This window comes from Cinclus cinclus, chromosome 10 (genome assembly GCF_963662255.1).
Source record: "Cinclus cinclus chromosome 10, bCinCin1.1, whole genome shotgun sequence".
Classification (NCBI taxonomy): Eukaryota; Metazoa; Chordata; class Aves; order Passeriformes; family Cinclidae; genus Cinclus; species Cinclus cinclus.
The window spans coordinates 9,850,215-9,867,875 of record NC_085055.1 but is presented as its reverse complement, the minus strand read 5'-3'; the positions used below and the strand labels follow the sequence as shown (position 1 = coordinate 9,867,875).

At 41.9% G+C, this 17,661-nt stretch overlaps 1 protein-coding gene across 2 annotated transcripts; it reads left to right on the top strand.

Moving 5' to 3' along the window:
• Window positions 1-3,010: 3,010 nt before the first annotated feature.
• FYTTD1 (forty-two-three domain containing 1) lies at window positions 3,011-17,084 on the top strand. Of its 2 annotated transcripts, none has more exons than XM_062498860.1 (9): window positions 3,011-3,158; window positions 6,124-6,255; window positions 9,206-9,384; window positions 10,119-10,231; window positions 11,150-11,246; window positions 12,149-12,210; window positions 13,089-13,163; window positions 13,976-14,102; window positions 15,139-17,084. In XM_062498860.1, the coding sequence occupies exons 1-9, from the start codon at window positions 3,011-3,013 to the stop codon at window positions 15,232-15,234; spliced, it is 1,029 nt and encodes a 342-aa protein (XP_062354844.1). In that variant the 3' UTR covers window positions 15,235-17,084. The 2 variants fall into 2 exon arrangements, with proteins under 2 accessions (XP_062354844.1, XP_062354845.1); XM_062498861.1 differs by having other exon boundaries at window positions 3,037-3,158; window positions 9,239-9,384.
• The last annotated feature ends 577 nt before the right edge of the window (window positions 17,085-17,661 follow it).

Genomic DNA, 17,661 nt, shown 5'->3' with positions numbered 1-17,661 from the left:
ATCTACTCTGCAATTCCTCCTACTGAAACAGCAGACAAGCCATGAGGGCTCTTTTGTGAGGAGACAACTGGTGCTCAGGAAAGGTGTGGGAAAAGCCCAGGAAAGAACCAGCCCCAAAATTTACTACAGCCTGTGGGTGCTTTAAGCACACAGTGTTACACACTCAGCACAGCTCTATCATACTGCACTTTATACAATTAAAATACTGGTTCTTTGTAGCTCTCAGTGCCACGTGGAAGCTTTGTCACTTGTCTGGATGCCGACACTCTCCCAAGAGCCACACAGCAAACCAAGAGCTGATGTATTCATGGTTGCCTTCGTGATCCCAAACCATTTTGAACACAGAAAAAAAATACTCTTCAGGATCACAACTCGTGCCTGGTTTTCTGTTGTGCTGAGCAGCAGACAGCTGGTGTCTTGTTTGTATAATAAACACAACTCATGGATGTGGTAAAATCAATTTTGTCTGATTTCCACCTATCATGAAGACAGGTGGCATCTGCTACCTTTGCAGTTCATGTGTTTGTTTGGGGCAAACAGAGCATTTGTTTATCGGTGTGACACAGTCCCCAGATGGAACTGGACCCTACAGCCTCATTGGAATTTGACTTAATGCTCTTTTAACAATGTATCTTTTGGCACCTCTATTTTTAGTAGTTCTTGATAATCTGGCAATAGCATATTTGCTTTAGAAACGTAGCTTGATTATAAGAACCTCCTACTCATCATCAATCATTTGTCATCCAATCTCACCTGGGGGAAGATGTTATCAAAAATTTTCAAATATGTGGGTCCAAAACTCTGTGTCTGAACTTCTGCTGTCCATGGAGAACACAGAGAAGAAAACAGGGTGGAACTGTCAGTCTCCAGCACTGTGGTCACAAGTTTCTCCTGCCTGAAGGGAAAAGTAGGAAGCAGTGAGAGGAACATCCAGAAACACATTTTTGGCCTAATTTAAAAGGAGATGGATACAGAGTGCAAATGGAGAGAGCAGAGCCTTGTTAATAGTCTGTAGTACAGGACAGAAAGCCTCAACTCACTGCTCTTATTCTTGCCTTTCAGGGTAACACTCCTGGAAAGATCTCCCATTCTTAAGGCCTGCACAGTATTTCAGTGCAGGGAGCTCTCAGCACAGCAGGACAGAGCTGCGACACAGATTTCACACACTGGATCTCATTGTGTGTCAGGTACTCGGGATATTACACTTGCCACAGAGTGTTTATTTTAGCAAATGTGCATATGGAATATGTGGGCAACTAAAGAAATGTGGGAGTGTTCCTGCTGGAAGGAGGTGTGTGCAAGGTCATGTATGGAAATAATTATCCCTACCCAAGTGCACTTGCAGTACAGTCCCTGTAGTCTTGGTATGGAGCTCCCTCTCTGGAGGCAAGCAGGCAGGCCCTAAAACAAGCCATCCTTTGGTCATGGCAAAGGAAGGCACCTTTAGGATAGCAGCCTTAGCACAGCCCCAGAGACAACTCGGGGACACGTGGACAGTAACCCCAGGTGACCATTGTGAGCAGGGGAAAGGGATGTGGGTTTTCCTTCCACCATTTACTGCCTGGCTTCTGAAGGAAGTTCATCCTCTGTGATCACCTTGTAAGTCCATCTGCTCATTCCTTGTCTGTCTCTGGAACTCAGTGACCAACTTCAACCAACCACAAGCAAGATGTAGAGATTCCACAGATAATTACTATCCCTTAATTGTATTAGAGTGTCAAATGAAGAAAGTGCTGTTGTGTAAAAAAGCCCTGTTACATGTAACTTGTTTAGCAGCAGCCAGATGCCCACTAGGCACATGTGTACTGCTGACCCACCAATACCCACAGCTCCAAAGAATGCAAATATACAGGGAGGAGGAAAAGGCTTTGCTAGATTCCTTGTTAAAAAAACAATTTCTCTTCTGAATGTCTCAATCACATGATTCTGACCAAATGCTGGTGAAGATAAGAACTCTAAAAAGAACCCAAGGAGAACAAAGTATGGACACACTGTTCTGGGTTTAAGTAGTAATTTCAAGCTTTATATGGTATTTTGAAATAGAAATCTAGTTTGAACTCTGCTGTTTGATGTTTGAAAACATACTTCTGCTCAAAACCACCCTGCATTGGTTTTGTTGTTCACAGAACAGATTATTTCTCTCAATTGCACGGGGGTCACAGGCAAAGGTATCTCATAGTCAGCTTCTCACCCTTCCCTACCCTGCAACATAGAACGGTTGGATGGAAGGGGACGTTTAGAGGTCATGTGGTCCAACCTCCCTGCCAGAGCAGGGACATTTTCAACTAGATCAGGCTGCTCAGAGCCCCATCCAACCTGACCTTGAGCGTTCCCAGGGATAGGGCATCCACCACCTCCCTGGGCAAGCTGTGCCAGTGTTCTACCACTCTCATTGAAAAAAAAAATTCTTCCTTATATCCAGTCTAAATCGACCCTCTTTCGGTTTAAAGCCATCACCCCTTGTCCTATTGCAACAAACCCTGCTGTAAAAATCTGTCCCCGTCTTTCCTAGAGACCCCTTCAAGTACTGGAAGTCTGTGATAAGATCTCCCGGAGCCTTCTCTTCTCCATGCTGAAAACCCCCAAATCTCTCAGCCTGTCTTACACAGGAGAGGTGCTTCATGCTTCAGATCACCTCCGTGGCGCCTCTGAGCACCCCTCAGGTCTGCACTCAGCCCAGGGTTCCGGGCCCTAAGGCACAACTGCCCTGCACCCCGCCCTCTGCCCACAGCTCCGCTTCCCAGCGCCCTCCGCCACTCCCCGGGCCCAGGCCGACGATGCCACGCCCTACTCCCAAGGACACTGTCCCCGGAGAAGCCGCTTGCTGGAAGCGGCCGCCAGCACCCAGCGGGTCCCCGCGCCCGCGCCCGCGCCCCCGCCATCGCCATCGCCATCGCCCCCCGCCCGTGTACCTGCTCCTCCCGGCCGCCAGGAGGCGCGGTGCCCCGCGGGCGCTGCGCCGCTCCCCGGCGCGGGCGTCTATGCCCTGGGCTGGGCGGAGCTGCTGCGCATGCGCAGGCCCAGCTGGGGGCGGTCCTGTCTGAAGGAGGCGGCCATGAACGCGTTCGGGGCTGCGGCACCGCTCCCGGGCTCTTCTGCTGCGGCGGGGGCCCGGCACGCCGGCGGCGAGAGCCTGGAGAAGATCGACATGTCCCTGGGTGAGGAGCGGGGCTGGGGCGGCTGCTGTGAGCGACAGGGCGAGGGGCTCGGGCTGAACTAAGCGCCGGGGACGGGGAGGGGCGGAACGAACCAACGGGGCTGGCGCGGGCGGAACCGACGAGGGCTGGGAGGTGGCGAGGGGAAAGGACGGGACCCTCCCACAGCGAGAGCGCAGGAGGGGCGAGGGTGGCGCCGGGGCTGGGCACGGGGGCGAGTCCCGGGCCTGTCCCCGGGAGCGGCGGGGATCCGCGGGTCGCGGTGCTTGGCGGGGAAGAGCCGCGGCCCTCTTGTGCCGCTTGGTGGTCTGAGCAGGCCGCAGACCTGAGAGTGGCCCAGTGAGGCACTCGGTACTCGGGCCTTAGGCTGGGTGACCCTCGGGGAGCGTCCGAGGGCCTCGCCTGGCGTTCGTAACTGCAGGAATGGATGAGGTTTGGTGGTCTCTCAGCTGGCCTGGCCTTTTTATTCTTCTCAGGTTTGGAAGTCTTCAGTGGCAAGTCTCCCGTCTAACCTCTTTGCAGTATAAGACCAGTCACACCAAGCATGACGTCGCCTCTACCACGTAGTTTCCTGTGACAATCTACCCTGTTGTCCCCTGCCCTCCTATTGCGGGAAGTGTGTGTTAGGAAGTTGCACAGACTCATTACAAATCTGCAGAGCTGTGTTTCTCCAGCGTGTCAGAGAAACTGACATCCACACTGTAGATACTTCAGTGAGGTATCTCAGAGAAGTTTTGTTGTGGTGCTGTGTACTGAGTTCTCTTAACAGTCAGGGACAATTTGGTGTGTTCATGGACTGCATCTTCCAGTTTACTTTTATTAGAAAAAAAAAAATCGGTGGGTTTTCTACACTTCAAGTCTGCTCTGTGATACTACCAGAACCTGATAGATTGGTGCTATCAGAATCAGAGTGTGAACTGAAATTATTAATAGTGGACTTGGCCTCTTTGTGGGCCACCATAAAATAAGAGGATTTGTATAGTTTATCCCTCTGTAAATAGTTCAGTGGAGTTCTTTGTTTGGGCAGTGGAGGTAACTCGTGGAATGATGTTTAGAGTTTGTCTGAATGTAGAGTAGTGCTACAGCATTCATAGAATACTAAAGCTGTTTTTACCTGTTGCACACAGTCTTTGTTTTCGGGGTTGCTAATAGAGTTATTGATCTTAGCTTGTTGTATTTTCACCTAGTCTAGTGTTTCCTGTCTGAGTGAACCTTTCAGTCAGTCATTGCTACATGTCCTGGCCATTAATTAATAGCAGACTGCAAAGGACTGTTGTAGTATCATGAAGATGTTGTTTTAAAGTGGTGAAGTAGGTGTGTCCCTCAGTTTCTTTGGGTGTATGAGAACGTTGTCACCCAAGCTGCTGTCCCCAGGTGAAAGCTCTGTATCGGGTCTAACCAAAGAGAAGATGCAGTCCCACCTCTAGTGTGATATCAAAGAAACTGGCATGACCTTAATCTAGGAAAACTTAAGATCATGATGCTGAGTAAATTCTCATACAGTAATAAAGATTAAACATGTTTTGGTTGTGTTATGGGCAGCTGAGCTTCCAGTTTGATACTCTTCCCAGATAATTCTTCTATTCTGGCTGTAATTGTGGTCTCTGATCTCACACAGTATAGAATACTGCTTCAGTGTGGCTACTCTAACAAATGCATGGAGTCCCCAATGTCCTTCATTTACCCAAATAAGAGAATAGCTGAAACTTAAATCCTTTTGTTCAAAAAGTTTTAACCTTGTGTGCAGCAACTTGCAGAAATTTGATTTAAGATGAAGCAGATGAACTGTCAAGCATGAATCTGTGTTTGAAGTGGCTTTGGTTTCCTTTGCATATAAAAGGATAGTTTGAAATCCTTGTTCCAGGGACAACCCCTTTGGTAAAGAAGATTGTGTAGATATCAAACCCTGAGTGACCTGTATCAGTATTCTTGTCCTAGTAGATTTTTGCCGCAAAGTGAATTCATTTTCTTAGTTTTCCTTTGACAACATGTAAACCGTTGGATAACAGTGTTGTGATTTTTGTTGCTTATGTTTTTTACTCTGTTTTCTCTGTTCTACCCCTTATGAGTCCATTTGAACTCAGCCACAAACACAGTAACCCATTTCCATCTTCCCTGGACTGAAAAAAGACTGTCCATATATTTTGGGAGGCTCCCTATTGAAACATGACATTTTTTTTATCAGTTGTGCACTCATGATAAAGTTTGACAGTTTCCTTTAATGTGTTCTTGTAAACAGGCTGACAGATAAAAGCTGCCACACCTCTTGCTTTATTCTTCTCTTCTGAGCTGGCTACCAGGTCAGTGAAGGAGATCAAACTGGTGTAGCTTAATTTGCACTGGACAGACCTGCTGTTCATTTTTCATCAGCTTCTTTCTTATACATATTTTTGAACTGATGAATGACTTGTCTGAGATTGTTTCCCTGGACAATAGATAAGGTGATTGCTTTGGATTGTAGATTCCTGCAGAGAGATGTCTAGCTTGCTTTTTCCCCTCATCATTTCAGTCTTGGTGAACATCTGAAGATAACTGATGGCCTGAGTTGTCTCTGTGATCTTTTTAAGGTAGCTTAATGTGAAAGAACTAGAGCTGGAACTGACATTTTATCTGGAATCTGCAAAGTCTGGGCATGAGATTGGATTTACATTTTCTTTAACAGTGTACAAAAGCTAATGGAGTCATCCAAATTAAAATTTAATGCTGGGCTGAATGCTATGATCTTAATGCGTCTTGCATTTTCTGGATGTATGCAACTGCTTCCCTCTTGCTGGGGCATTGTATTGAAAAGTAAGTTCTACAAGATGTAACAGGGACTGGATGTTTTTAGTGCTAATGTTTCTTAACCTTAACTTGTATGTGCTGCCTTTGCAGGATTGACTGGTCTGTGGCTCCAGGCTGTTTGGGGTTTTTATTTAGCATGTTAAATTTTATACAGTATATCAATTTTTCTTCTTTCTTCTTGTAGATGATATAATCAAGCTGAACAAGAAAGAAGAGAGAAAGCAATATTCTCCCAAAATAAAAAGAGGGCTTCAGCAGAATCGAGCTCAACAGTTCAGTTCACAAGGCTCCAAGTGGGGAATCCAACAGCAGAAAGGTGTGTGTGCCAAACATAACACGGATTCCACATTATCTTTTTTGAGCTGAAAGGTAGCACAATGAAATGTGTGAATTGACATGGTTAGTTCACGTGTCCTTCAAATAGTGTCTTGTGATTATAATTCAGGGGTATTTTTAATCTACTTATGCTTGGTTTTGTTTCTGATTCAGTCTGAGAAAGTAATTCATGTGTTTGGCCACCAGGGATCTTAGATGCTTGAGGGACTGTCCATGACTCAAGGAAGAATTGGCTTGCTTTCTCATTCTTCAAATTAATTTTAATTTTGGAAATTGTGATGATGCCTTTCCCCTTCTCAGAGATGGACACGAGTGCTTATGCCAAATAAAGCCTGTGTATTGGGAGATGTGGAGGCCTTGCCAGAGCTCAGAGCTTTGTGCAAAAGAAAAGCATATTCATATTTGCTGGGTAGAATTCTCTTTATAGGCCTCCCGTAGTATCTGTTACTGCAGACTGTGATCTTGGCTCAGGAATATTTAAATGAATAGTGCAGAGTGTGAGTTGGTAAGAGCTTGAGATGCAGGGGAAGTACTGTCTCAGCCTTCTTAAGCCAGTGTTTTTATAGTGGAATACAAAAAGGAATAAATCATATAGGCAGGGAGTGAGGAGGGGAATAGTGTGCAATAATAGCTTTGCTGTAAGTTCCCCGAGTAACTCAAGGGTTTTGTTTGATAAACAGGAGACATTTAAAAATTATTCCCAGGCGTTTGTTCAGTACATGGATAGCTCCTGCTTGAAGTGCAGACTGGTTTTGCTTGCAATTAGTTTTGAAAAGTATCTTGTACAGGATGATCAAAATATGGAAGAACACTGTGTGGTAAGAAAGCTTACCACCTCAGTATAAGCTAGCAAGGTGTTTAGGTTAACATATGCAATTTCTTGTTTAGTAGCATTCCTTTAAAATAAAGACATCTGTCTGGTGTACTCACAATGATCCCTGTGTTATCTTTGTCTTGCTTAGTGTTTGTTGTAGCAGCAGTTCCTCCTTTGTGTCTAAGACACTAATATCTTTAGGGATCAGGGTAATGTTGTTATACTCAGAGGAGTTTTGGTTTCTGTGTAGGCCCACACAACTGTGTTACTTGTATATCTCTAATAAATTGGTGACAGGCCTGGAAAAAATTTACATTTCTTAGCCCAAGTGTGAGGATATTTGTGTGGGTGAAGAGTAAGTGAATTTAAGTTGTAGATTATCAAACATGTAGGCTCTGTTTATAACTGTAGTTGTTAAGTGCAATTGTTTATCATCAAAAGAGCACAAAAGAAACAAGTATTAAGATTTAGAATTTTAGAAGAAATTTGATCTGTGAACATGAAACTCTAAATACTACTGTCTTGGGCAGTTACTTTTCTCTACTGGAACCTTACCAGCTTGCCTGCCTGTGTTCTAGGAAAAAACAAACAATTTCTTTGCAAAATTTCCGGATTCATGACATCTAGTAACATTGTGAATAGTTCCAGCTGTTCCCTCCTGTATAGCTTAGCACATTTTCTCTAATTGAAAATAAATATTTTATATTTTTTTTAAGCAGAAGGTGTCACTGAATAGTTCTTGTGAGCATTGTAGTTATTAGTAGCTTAACAGTAGATTTATTGCTACTCAGTTGCTATTGAAGTTACTCTGAAAAGTAGCAAATCCTTTGTGGCCAACTGCAGAAACCACAAATGGTCAACAGTGTTCAGTTCTTTGTGGTTTCAGAAGTGGCTGCCAAACTTTCTGGGAAGAAGTGAGGAACTTGAGCTGGGATTCTGTTCAGCTTTTGGGAGTAAAAACAGATAGATGAGCATTGTTCATTTAAATAAAAGTTGTCCTTGGTGATACACAGAATGCAACTGCACAAAGCCCTGTGCAGCCTGAGCTAACTTGGAGGTTTTCATTTATTTGAACGGAGGTGGGTTTACAGAGCTTGTGAGGTCCCTTTCAGCCTAAGCAGCCTTGTTTCTCAGCTTTTCCCTTGGAAAAGAAGAGCATTTGCTAACCAGATACAGAATGTGTATACTCAGCAGTTCTCCATGGCAAATTGTTCTGAATTGGGTTCTGACCAGTGGCTTACCTAGTGTCATGGCTTTTGTCTCATGAGGAAGCACAGATTTATTATCAGTGCTGTTAAGCTGGAGATGTTAAAACTAAATGTGTCTGTTGCTGGAGAGCTGACTCCTCAGTCTTAAATTTGTTTTGCAGTCTGAGGTTCTAGAGGGGAGGGTGCTTGGGGACAAAATTAGAGCATGGTCGGTATTCATAGCATGAAGCTAAATTACTCCAGACAGGATTAATCAAACTCTGGTAACTGGAGATACTACAGACCTAAGACTTACAACCCTTTTATATTCAAAAGCTGCTTTCAGTCCTCAGTTTGGCTGCACTGCCATGCAGACTTCTAACTGAAAACACTTCAAATGTGATATAATTCATATGCTGTTTAATGTGCTTTTGTGGGCCAATTGCTATGTTCTTTCCTCCTAAGTCATTTAGTCAGTCACTAAATCAGTGGGAACCACTGATTTAAATAAATAAATAATCTTTGAGGCTGTTTTGGTTTTTTCCTTTTAAATTAAACTGGTAATTTGAAGCTTTCTGAATGGGTAAGAAGCTGAGGGACTCTCTGGTTTGGTTTTATATTGTTCAGTACTTGATGAAGTTCCATTTCAGAGTATTTTGGTATTTTTTTGTGCTAGAAGACTCTTAAGTTCTCCCTGTAAACATGTCAAATAAGAAATTTTCAACAGAAATTAATGCAATGAATTAAACCAAAATTGCCCTGTATGAGAAGCTGATCATTGCTCTGCTGGGGTTTGGACCAGACCTGCTAAACGAGTGACCAAATTGTTGTCAAGTGAAGTGGTGGCCTCTGCTCTAAGGCTTGAGTGTGCAGCCAAATAACTTGTGCTGCCTGCAAGGTGTCTTAAAGCATTTATCTTTTTCTTTCAGGAAGAATTGTTGAGCTTTCTGTGCTTGTTGCAGGTTATGGTAAGAATCGTTTGGGGCGCAGAAGGAAGATTGCAGGGAAGAAACGTTCTTATGGAGTCATAACTGGCCTGGCAGCCAAGAAAGCTGTGGGTGCCCACAAAGGAATCAGTCCTCTGAACAGACAGCCACTGAGTGAGAAGGTAATTAATGCAACCCCGGTGATTCGTGTCAGAACAGGTTAAAAAAATGAAACATGAGTGCTTCAGAAGAGTGCTACTGAAATATAAAAGGGAGACAAATAGTACAAGCTTTTATCAAATCGGGAATATGTTAGCTGAGTTCTTGTTTTGAGTGGGCTGGAAAATGACTAGGTGTGAAAATAGTTCCTAACATTTAATTGGGTTGCAAGTCATGAGAGTTGAAGTGCAGAAGTATATTCTGTGCAAGTATGGAGGGAGTTACTGTATTTTTACAATGAAAATTGGTTTTCTTAGAGACCAGTGATTCAGCCAACCTGCAGGTGCTTAAGCATGTGCTGTTACAAAAATGGGAAGTTTTCACAAAGTACTAAACTCCATCAGTAGGCTTCCTTCTCTGCACTGCTCCAGTGCATTGTTGCCTGCTTCATCTCATTCAGTACTGTAGAATGGGGATTGCCTTTGGATTTATGAAGAACACCAATTTTAAGACATGCTGAGCATGGACTTTTGTCAGTTTAGGGAGATAGGGTAATGAAAAAATAACTGCTAAGGTCTGTTGCTTTTTGTTTTCTCCTGAGAATGTGGAGAATATAGAATTTATGAAGTTGTGGAAGGTATTTTCAAATTACATTAGATTGTGGAAGGTGAGCATTCTAATCACAGTTTGTAAATGGAAACTGAAAGGAAAATGTGTACAGTATACGTTATGCTGTATATGTTTATTGTTTTTTAAGAACACACAGCGGAATTACCCAGTCTTGAAAAGGAAAACAAACTTGCAGAGACAATCTGAAATGCAGAGAAAACAAGCTTCTGCCCTCAGGAGGCCAACCCTGCTAAACAGGAGGTAAAATACCAAGCCTGCTTTCTGAACACTGCTTGGCAACTCTGCATAGTGAGTCTTGTTTAACAGGACTGAGGCTGAGAGAAGACAGTAGGTACTGGCAGTAGCAATATGGTCAAGACCACCTTGTGTGTGAAATCCTACAAATCTGGAAGCCAAGAATGTGACAAACGTGGTCTCGATACAAAGCCTTATGTTTGTTATGATGTAGAGCACCTGGTATTCTGCCTTCAGTTAAATCACAGACAGCCTACATTTGAGCAACTTGATCTTGTGGAAGGTGTCCCTCCCATGACAGGGGGGTTGAATCTAGGGGATCTTTAAGATTCCTCCAACACAAACCATTCTGTGTTTTATGATTCTGTATGGAAATGGCTGCTGTGGATTTTGGTAGTTCAGAAGTGTTAGTAGCTAAGGTGTAGTGAACTTTCTGAATGCCTCTGTGGAATCTGGTGCCATCTGCAGCTTCAGGGAAGCCATAGCATGTTTTATTTGTGCTGGAATTAACACTTGTTATAAATTGCAACTGAAATGGTCTCCATGATAAAAGGTTTCACTATGTGACCATATTGTGGAAACTGTAAACAAACCTTTATTTCTGTCAATTTTATTTTTTTTTTCATCTAATCAACAATGTTTAAAGTGCTGGAGGATACTGAGCAAAATGAAAAACTGAATTAATGACCATATTGTTCTGTGATGTAGACGTCTATGGTAAAACAATGATTTCTCATTTATGAGTAATGTGTTTCATTACTAGTGGATGAGGACTGTATCCCAACTGAAGCATTCAGCCTCAACCAGGCAGCACTACAGATGTCCTTATGGATATTTTGAGCACTTTTTTGATTTCTATAGTAGTCTCTCTAAGGTGTTCCCTGTGGAGCCTTTTATAATGATATTTTTTAATATATATTACAGGAGTAACATGCCATCCACTTTTGTCAGAATTGGAAACAAACTAAATCAGCAGAAAGATACTCGTCAAGCAACTTTCCTGTTTAGAAGGGGCCTGAAGGTAATAAGAATTTTGAAAAGAACAAGGCAGTTGGTCCACAGGTTCTTAGGTAACCTGTAACACTGATATTAATCAACTTCAAATATCAGATCTGAGTAGAAACTTCAGGTGCACTGGGAAATAGCCACGGGTTCTTCTTGGGAAGTGCACTCATGCTCATAGTTACTGTAATCCACTGAGTCTTGCTTCACATTCCAGTGTAGTTGAGCTATTCTGAGGGGCATGGAACTTGTCAGTGCTTGAGGGTAGTTGCAAGGTATTAATTTTTCCTTTTAAAAGTAATGTTAGAGAGTACTGTCCAGGTTTCAGAAGTTGCCTTCAGGTGAATAATAGAGCAGAAACACATTTTAGAATCTGATTATGATTTCGTTTGCTTTTTTTACTTATTTTGGGGTAATTTATTTCAGTTACTTTATTTAATGAAAGATTTTTTAGTTACTTTTATTAGGATGGAGAGATTAGAGTGCACAATGAATGAAAAGTGGTAGTTTTGGTTTCTGTTTGTGCCCTCATTCTACATCTGTCATCGTTGTGACTGTAAGTAGCTGTTGTCTTCCAGATGGATTGCAAAATAACAGACAGGATCAGGAACTAGGCAGATTTTTCTTGATAGTGTAATAACATTTTGATGTATCTTAGGCTGACATAGTCCTCCAAAATATTACCATTTCTCTGTTGGCAGTTCTGTTTAAATAATTTTGCATTCTTAAAGTAATTTCTTTTCAATGTATTAGAAAGGTAATAGGAGTCTTGTCTTTGAAGTCCCTCTGAAAGTACAACCCTGTTTGTGCAGCGTGTACAAATAGCTTTAAACTTCTGTTTTTGAACTTCTGTATTTCCAGCTGGTACAATAGGAATTGAAACAGTATTCAAATCTGGTGTCTGTATTGATGTGTTTTCAGGTGCAGGCCCAAGTGCAGTCAACAGATGATCTTGATAATCAGACAGTAAAGAGAACTCGTCAGTAAGTATCTAATTTGGAAAACTTCAGTTTTGTAGCACATAAGATTCTCATTTTAGCTCAGACATACTGGCTATGATAATAGAGGGGGGGGGGGTGTGGATTTTTTCCCCTCCAGGCACACCAACTAGAGTGACAGTGATCCTCCCCCTATTCTCAGTTATTTCCTAAATTATCTTCTAATTTAACCAGGAGGAGTTGGTTTGCATAAGACATTTGCACAAATGAGGAGGAAGGTGGTTAGAGGATCAGCCTAATCTCTGGCACTCATGAATACTGCATAGACTGGAAGAAAAATTCAAATGTCAGTGTTCTGAGCTCTTGTAATTTTCCTTTTATTTAATATGGATATATGCCTGTGAAGCAGTTTAGAAATAACAAAAGCAGAGCCCAATGAGGCCACTCAGCTCTTCCCCCAAAACTCTCCCCATATCATTCTGTGCCTGCTGGGCTCTTTGCAGGAGCTTGTTTCTTGGGAACACAACAGGCTGAGGAAAGCAGCAGGTGCTACAGAGTGCAGTCTGTCACCTCTTGAATTTGCCATGTGGGCCATTTTAGCCCCATCTGGAGCTAGGAAACTGAACATTTTAAAAAAATGAACTCTTGGGTCAGTGCTGTAGTTCTGGTGCACCTCGACAGCATGTGATTTAGTGCTCTCCTGAATAGATGTAGGTAATGTAAAAAGTACAGGAATCAATAGTCAGGTGTCAATAGAGTGTGTCCTTTGTACTGGCCAGCATCACAAAAACTTTGTTTTTGTACAAACAAAAGTACAAACAAAGTACATTCTTTGCCGGCCAATATTTTGAACATAGTTTTAAAGATACGCTGACTGAAATCTCTGCCAATTTTTATAAGTAATTTTTGTGTTTTCAAACTAGATGGCGAACTTCTACCACAAGTGGAGGGATCCTGACTGTGTCTATTGACAACCCAGGAGCAATCATAAGCCCAATGTGAGTTTTCAATTAAATTCTGAAATGTTCTGAATATAAACAAAATTGCTGCTTTGAATCATTTAGAATGTTCCTTGCAGGTACTGTTTCAGGTGACCTCAAAGTCACAGCTTCTTGTGAAGGCTTTTATGTCTGGCCCCTTTCTGAGTGTTTCTGAGCAGTGTTTGAATAATATCACAGCTGGATCTCACACATCATCTCCCAGTTAGGAGCTTGATGCGGTGTGTAGAGTGGAAGAGCGGTGGGCTGGTAGATTTTCACCTTGCCCATCCTTTCCAAATCAGGCTATGTCACAGCTGTTTTCTGCCTCTATCTGAGTGGAAATGAATGAGCACCTACTTGATGAGTGATGGCAACAGTAACTCCCTGATTAATAAAAATACTGCTGGACTTATGCTTAAAGAGAGCATTGCTGTATTTGTGTCTGAGAAGTTGATGGTACTGTTGTTTATAGGTGGTATATTTTAAAAATGTCTTGAGTAGCATTTCCTTGGTAGCATTTTATCAGTAAGGAAGACAACCAGTTTTTATTTTTTGTATTTATAGGATTAATTAACTGCAAATTACATGTTTGTCAGTAGAATTGCAGTTAACAAATAAGATGGTTTCCTACTGGGACTCTTCCTGTCTGATAACAATAACAAATGATCCCTTTTTTAGTTCTGCCTGACTTACCTTCTTGAATTTGTGCCCTCCAGCTCTTCAGCCAGCCTGGTCAAATGGTTTGATGAAAAATTCATGCCTCTATCAGCATTAAGGCTTTCTTGCATAAAACACATGTTTATCTTGTCCTTTTTAACATTCTTTCACAGTTCCCACAAATTACGATTAACTCGTAGTCCTGTGCCACCGTTTCTGATGAAGAGGGACCAATCTGAAGAGAAGAAGATTCCAAAAGGGGTTCCATTGCAGTTTGATATAAATAGTGTTGGAAAACAGGTAAATGCAATTTTCATAACTGTGGAAGTAGTTTCAAGACCAATAAAAGCCAGTGAGGCACTTTCCTCCTAAACTCACCAGTGACAGAGAGAACTGGTGACTACTTGTTTCCACTTCCAGTCCTTCCACTAACTCACTGTGTAACTTCAAGCAAGTAGATAAACTCACTGTTCCTGTTCTTCTAGTTCATGTCTTGCATGCCCACATGATTTGAATGGGATTTAAAATGTTAAATATTTCTAAAAGGCTTCTGGTGTTCCTGTTGTGCTTGCATCAGCAACTGTGAATAATTCAGGGATGAGCTGCTTTCAGCTGTGTGACCTGCCTGAAACCCTGGCAGATAAATTTATAAGGCAACTTCTGCTGTCCATCTAGGAAAAAAAAATAAATGTGATCATGTAAAGGCTTGAAATTGAGAAATTTTTCACAGGTTTCATGCAGACAGCTGATTTGGTGCAGTGATCCTTATGCTGTCATTAAAGGAATTATTTTAGAGTGACAGAATTAGGTGCTGTTCTTGCAATCACCTCCTTAGTGCCAGCTATAGAAAACTGCTTGGAGTCAAGGCATCCCTCTGCATTTGTTACATCCAGAAATATGTCAAAAATAGTCTACTACTGTAGTGTAAAATTAATTGAACCTCTGGATTAGACTCCAGCTTGCTGCCTTAGCTGAGGCAGCCTGCATTAAAACAGTGAAAATGTTGCATTTGTTGAAGTTGCAGAGAATTTGTGTGGGGAAATGGGTACTAAAAATTCTGGTTTTCAGTCTGTCTGTATTAAGTTTACCTTACAATACTTTGAGTAGGCTTTGAGTATTGACATTATATACCATGTGTTCTTAATGAATTCTGAAAATGCAAGCTTTTGATGTTTAGTCCAATCTAATTTTTAAATGGTGTGGAAAGTAACAAAGAATCCAAGTGAGGCAACTAAGAGTCAAGTGACTACACAGACTGAAGAAAAAATACTCTGTCTCCATAATTTTGATAAAATTTACCCAGCACCTTTAAAATTTTGGTTATATTATTTTTCAGACAGGTATGACGTTGAATGAACGATTTGGGATCCTGAAGGAGCAGAGGACAGCACTGTCTCAGAACAAAGGAAGCCGTTTTGTAACAGTGGGCTAACCTGGCAGATGCACTTGGGCACTGAGCTCACCTACCTAAAACCTTGAAATAAAAGTGGGCAGAAGAATACAGAATACGTCACTAGAAATCTCCAGATGGTGGCAGAGCTATCTCTCTTTATTACTTTTACTTGGAATGGTAAGACTTGATGCCCTGAGAGAGAGAAAAAGTGGACAGAAATTGATCTGACATTGTGGCACCATCACCTATTTGGAAAAGATTCTATTGCCCAGCTGAGTTCTTTGACCCCTCTGTTATGGTAAAGATTGTTTAAGTGTTTAATTACAAACCCCATTTTAGGGTTTTTTAGGGACTGCCTTTAAACTCTCAGACTCCAGTTTAGCACAGAGCCTCAGTCCGCGGATACGTTGGTAGCGATGTAGCGGCATTTTTCATGGGAGCATTGGTTCTGTACTACTTTGTGCTTTTGAAGTTCCATTTTTTTTCCTTTCTTGAAAACTGTTTTGCCTCCTCACGTTCACAAATAAAGCTGTTAGCTGAGACCCAAAATTTGTAACGGGGATGGAGACTATTCTACTCTTATCCTTAAAAGTGGTCCAGATCATATACCATATTGGAGGAATACTGCAGAGGCAGTGTGGGAGTTCTTTATATTTCAGATAGCTCAACTTCATCATCCTACTCTGTAAATTGAGTTTATCAGTCTCCTTTCCTTCTTTAACTTTTGATTTTTATTTCTTTTTGAAAGGTCTTTTCACAAACTTACTGCAATAACTTCATGTTTTTGAATAATGTGATAGGAAAAAATACAGCAGTTCACAAGGAAGTCAGCAGTATGGTAGTTTCTTACCCTCCCAGATACAGGATTCTCATCCTGCATACCTTGCCCCAGAGGATTTTCTCTAACTCTTAAAAATAGCTGGAGGCAAGCAATCTCATGGTGGTACTTGCTTGTTTATACCAAAGAGAGGTAAGATGTGACGCTGATCCATAGTGGTCAGATATCTGGAAATTGTCTGAAACTGAGGAACATTGCTGGAGGAAAGCCTTCAGTTTGCCAGCATATGTAAGGCATTAGGCAAGAACATGTAGCAACCTGCTTTAAGCATAGCTCTGTGCATCAGCATCTGCAGGACAGTAACAACTGGGGCATCCTCAATCTGTATTTATATAATTCCTAAAACTGAGGCACCTCTTCAGAATTGCTTCCAGACCAGGCGCTGATGATCTTGGCTCTGCTTTTTGGTGAGGTGGGTTAGGTACAATCAGGTAGAAGAGTGCCTGGTTTGCTGCATCTGGGAATGTTTATGGTGTTTGAAGCACGTTTAACTCCTTTTCACATTCTTGAAGAATTTACATTTGACAGAGTTGGTTTCCTTGTATTTTTGTCTCAAATTCCCAGTTAACTGGCATATACTGGCATCTTCAACCTTGAAGAAAACTTGATAGCAGAAGGGCTTTTTTTGCCTTTTTTTTTAAGTTTTGAAGTCAGAGTGCACTCTGATGTTAAGTAGGACTTAAACCCTTATTTTTAATGTTGAAAAATATACCTTAGCAGAAGCAAACTAAATGTAATGGTGTTAAGGTTTCTTTCTCAATTACTAGTAAAATTTTTTTAAAAAAATGTCCCACTGTTAGAATTTGAGTAGGTCAAGTGTAGTCAGTCATCCTGTTTCAATGTATACGTTTTCCCTGTGGCAGGATGCAACAAAAAATATTCTTTTGCATCAGCCTAGATGCAAAACATTGATGCAGTGCATCGAAAGTGCTAGTTTGTATTTAATGAGAAGATGCTTTACACTGTACCTTTTGGTATTTTTGGAGAAGTTATTACATTTGATCTATTCTGAAGTTGTTAATTTTTTTTAAATAAAATGTTACAGGTTTGATATTGTCTTGTTCCTGTTATAATCACCTGGGCAATATACTGGTTATGTGAATTTTCTGAGAGCCTGCAAGGGGATATTATTGAACAAATTCTTATTAAATATTCTGAAGAACACAGCAGAAAGCAACCTAACGTAAAAGAGGACTCACACTCCTTGCCCAGCTTAACACCCGGACAGGGGAGCACTTCTTGGAGCGGCACTGTAGAGGCTCACTTGCATTTGCCTGTCAGCTACTAATTAGTGTTTCAGTAGCACTGCGGAGTTTACTGGTTTGGTGTGGTGAGAGTACGAGCTGTGTCAGCCCAAGCACCGATTGTTGCTGTGACATGTCTTAATAGCGAGAGAGAATCGCTGTGATCGACACCTTGTGCTGCAGGAACAGCCCCAGCAGCTTCCGTGGGGTGTGGGAGTGCTGTGCCAGCAGGAGACACCAGTGGAAATGCTGCTATTAATTGGCAATGCCGGACAAAATACTGCCTGTAAATGTACTTGATGTGACATTTTGTGATTGTCTTGCTACTTGATTATTGACAGCCTTTGTTCTTCAGTATCACCTCAGGTGTGTTGGCTGCAGCAT

Bases quoted from the DNA above. Each gene is read 5' to 3' on its own strand.
- FYTTD1 (XM_062498860.1), top strand. From the start codon at position 3,011: ATGCGCAGGCCCAGCTGGGGGCGGTCCTGTCTGAAGGAGGCGGCCATG. The intron at 10,232-11,149 runs GTAAAATACCAA...TATATATTACAG, and splicing joins CCAACCCTGCTAAACAGGAG to GAGTAACATGCCATCCACTT. The intron at 12,211-13,088 runs GTAAGTATCTAA...TTTTCAAACTAG, and splicing joins ACAGTAAAGAGAACTCGTCA to ATGGCGAACTTCTACCACAA.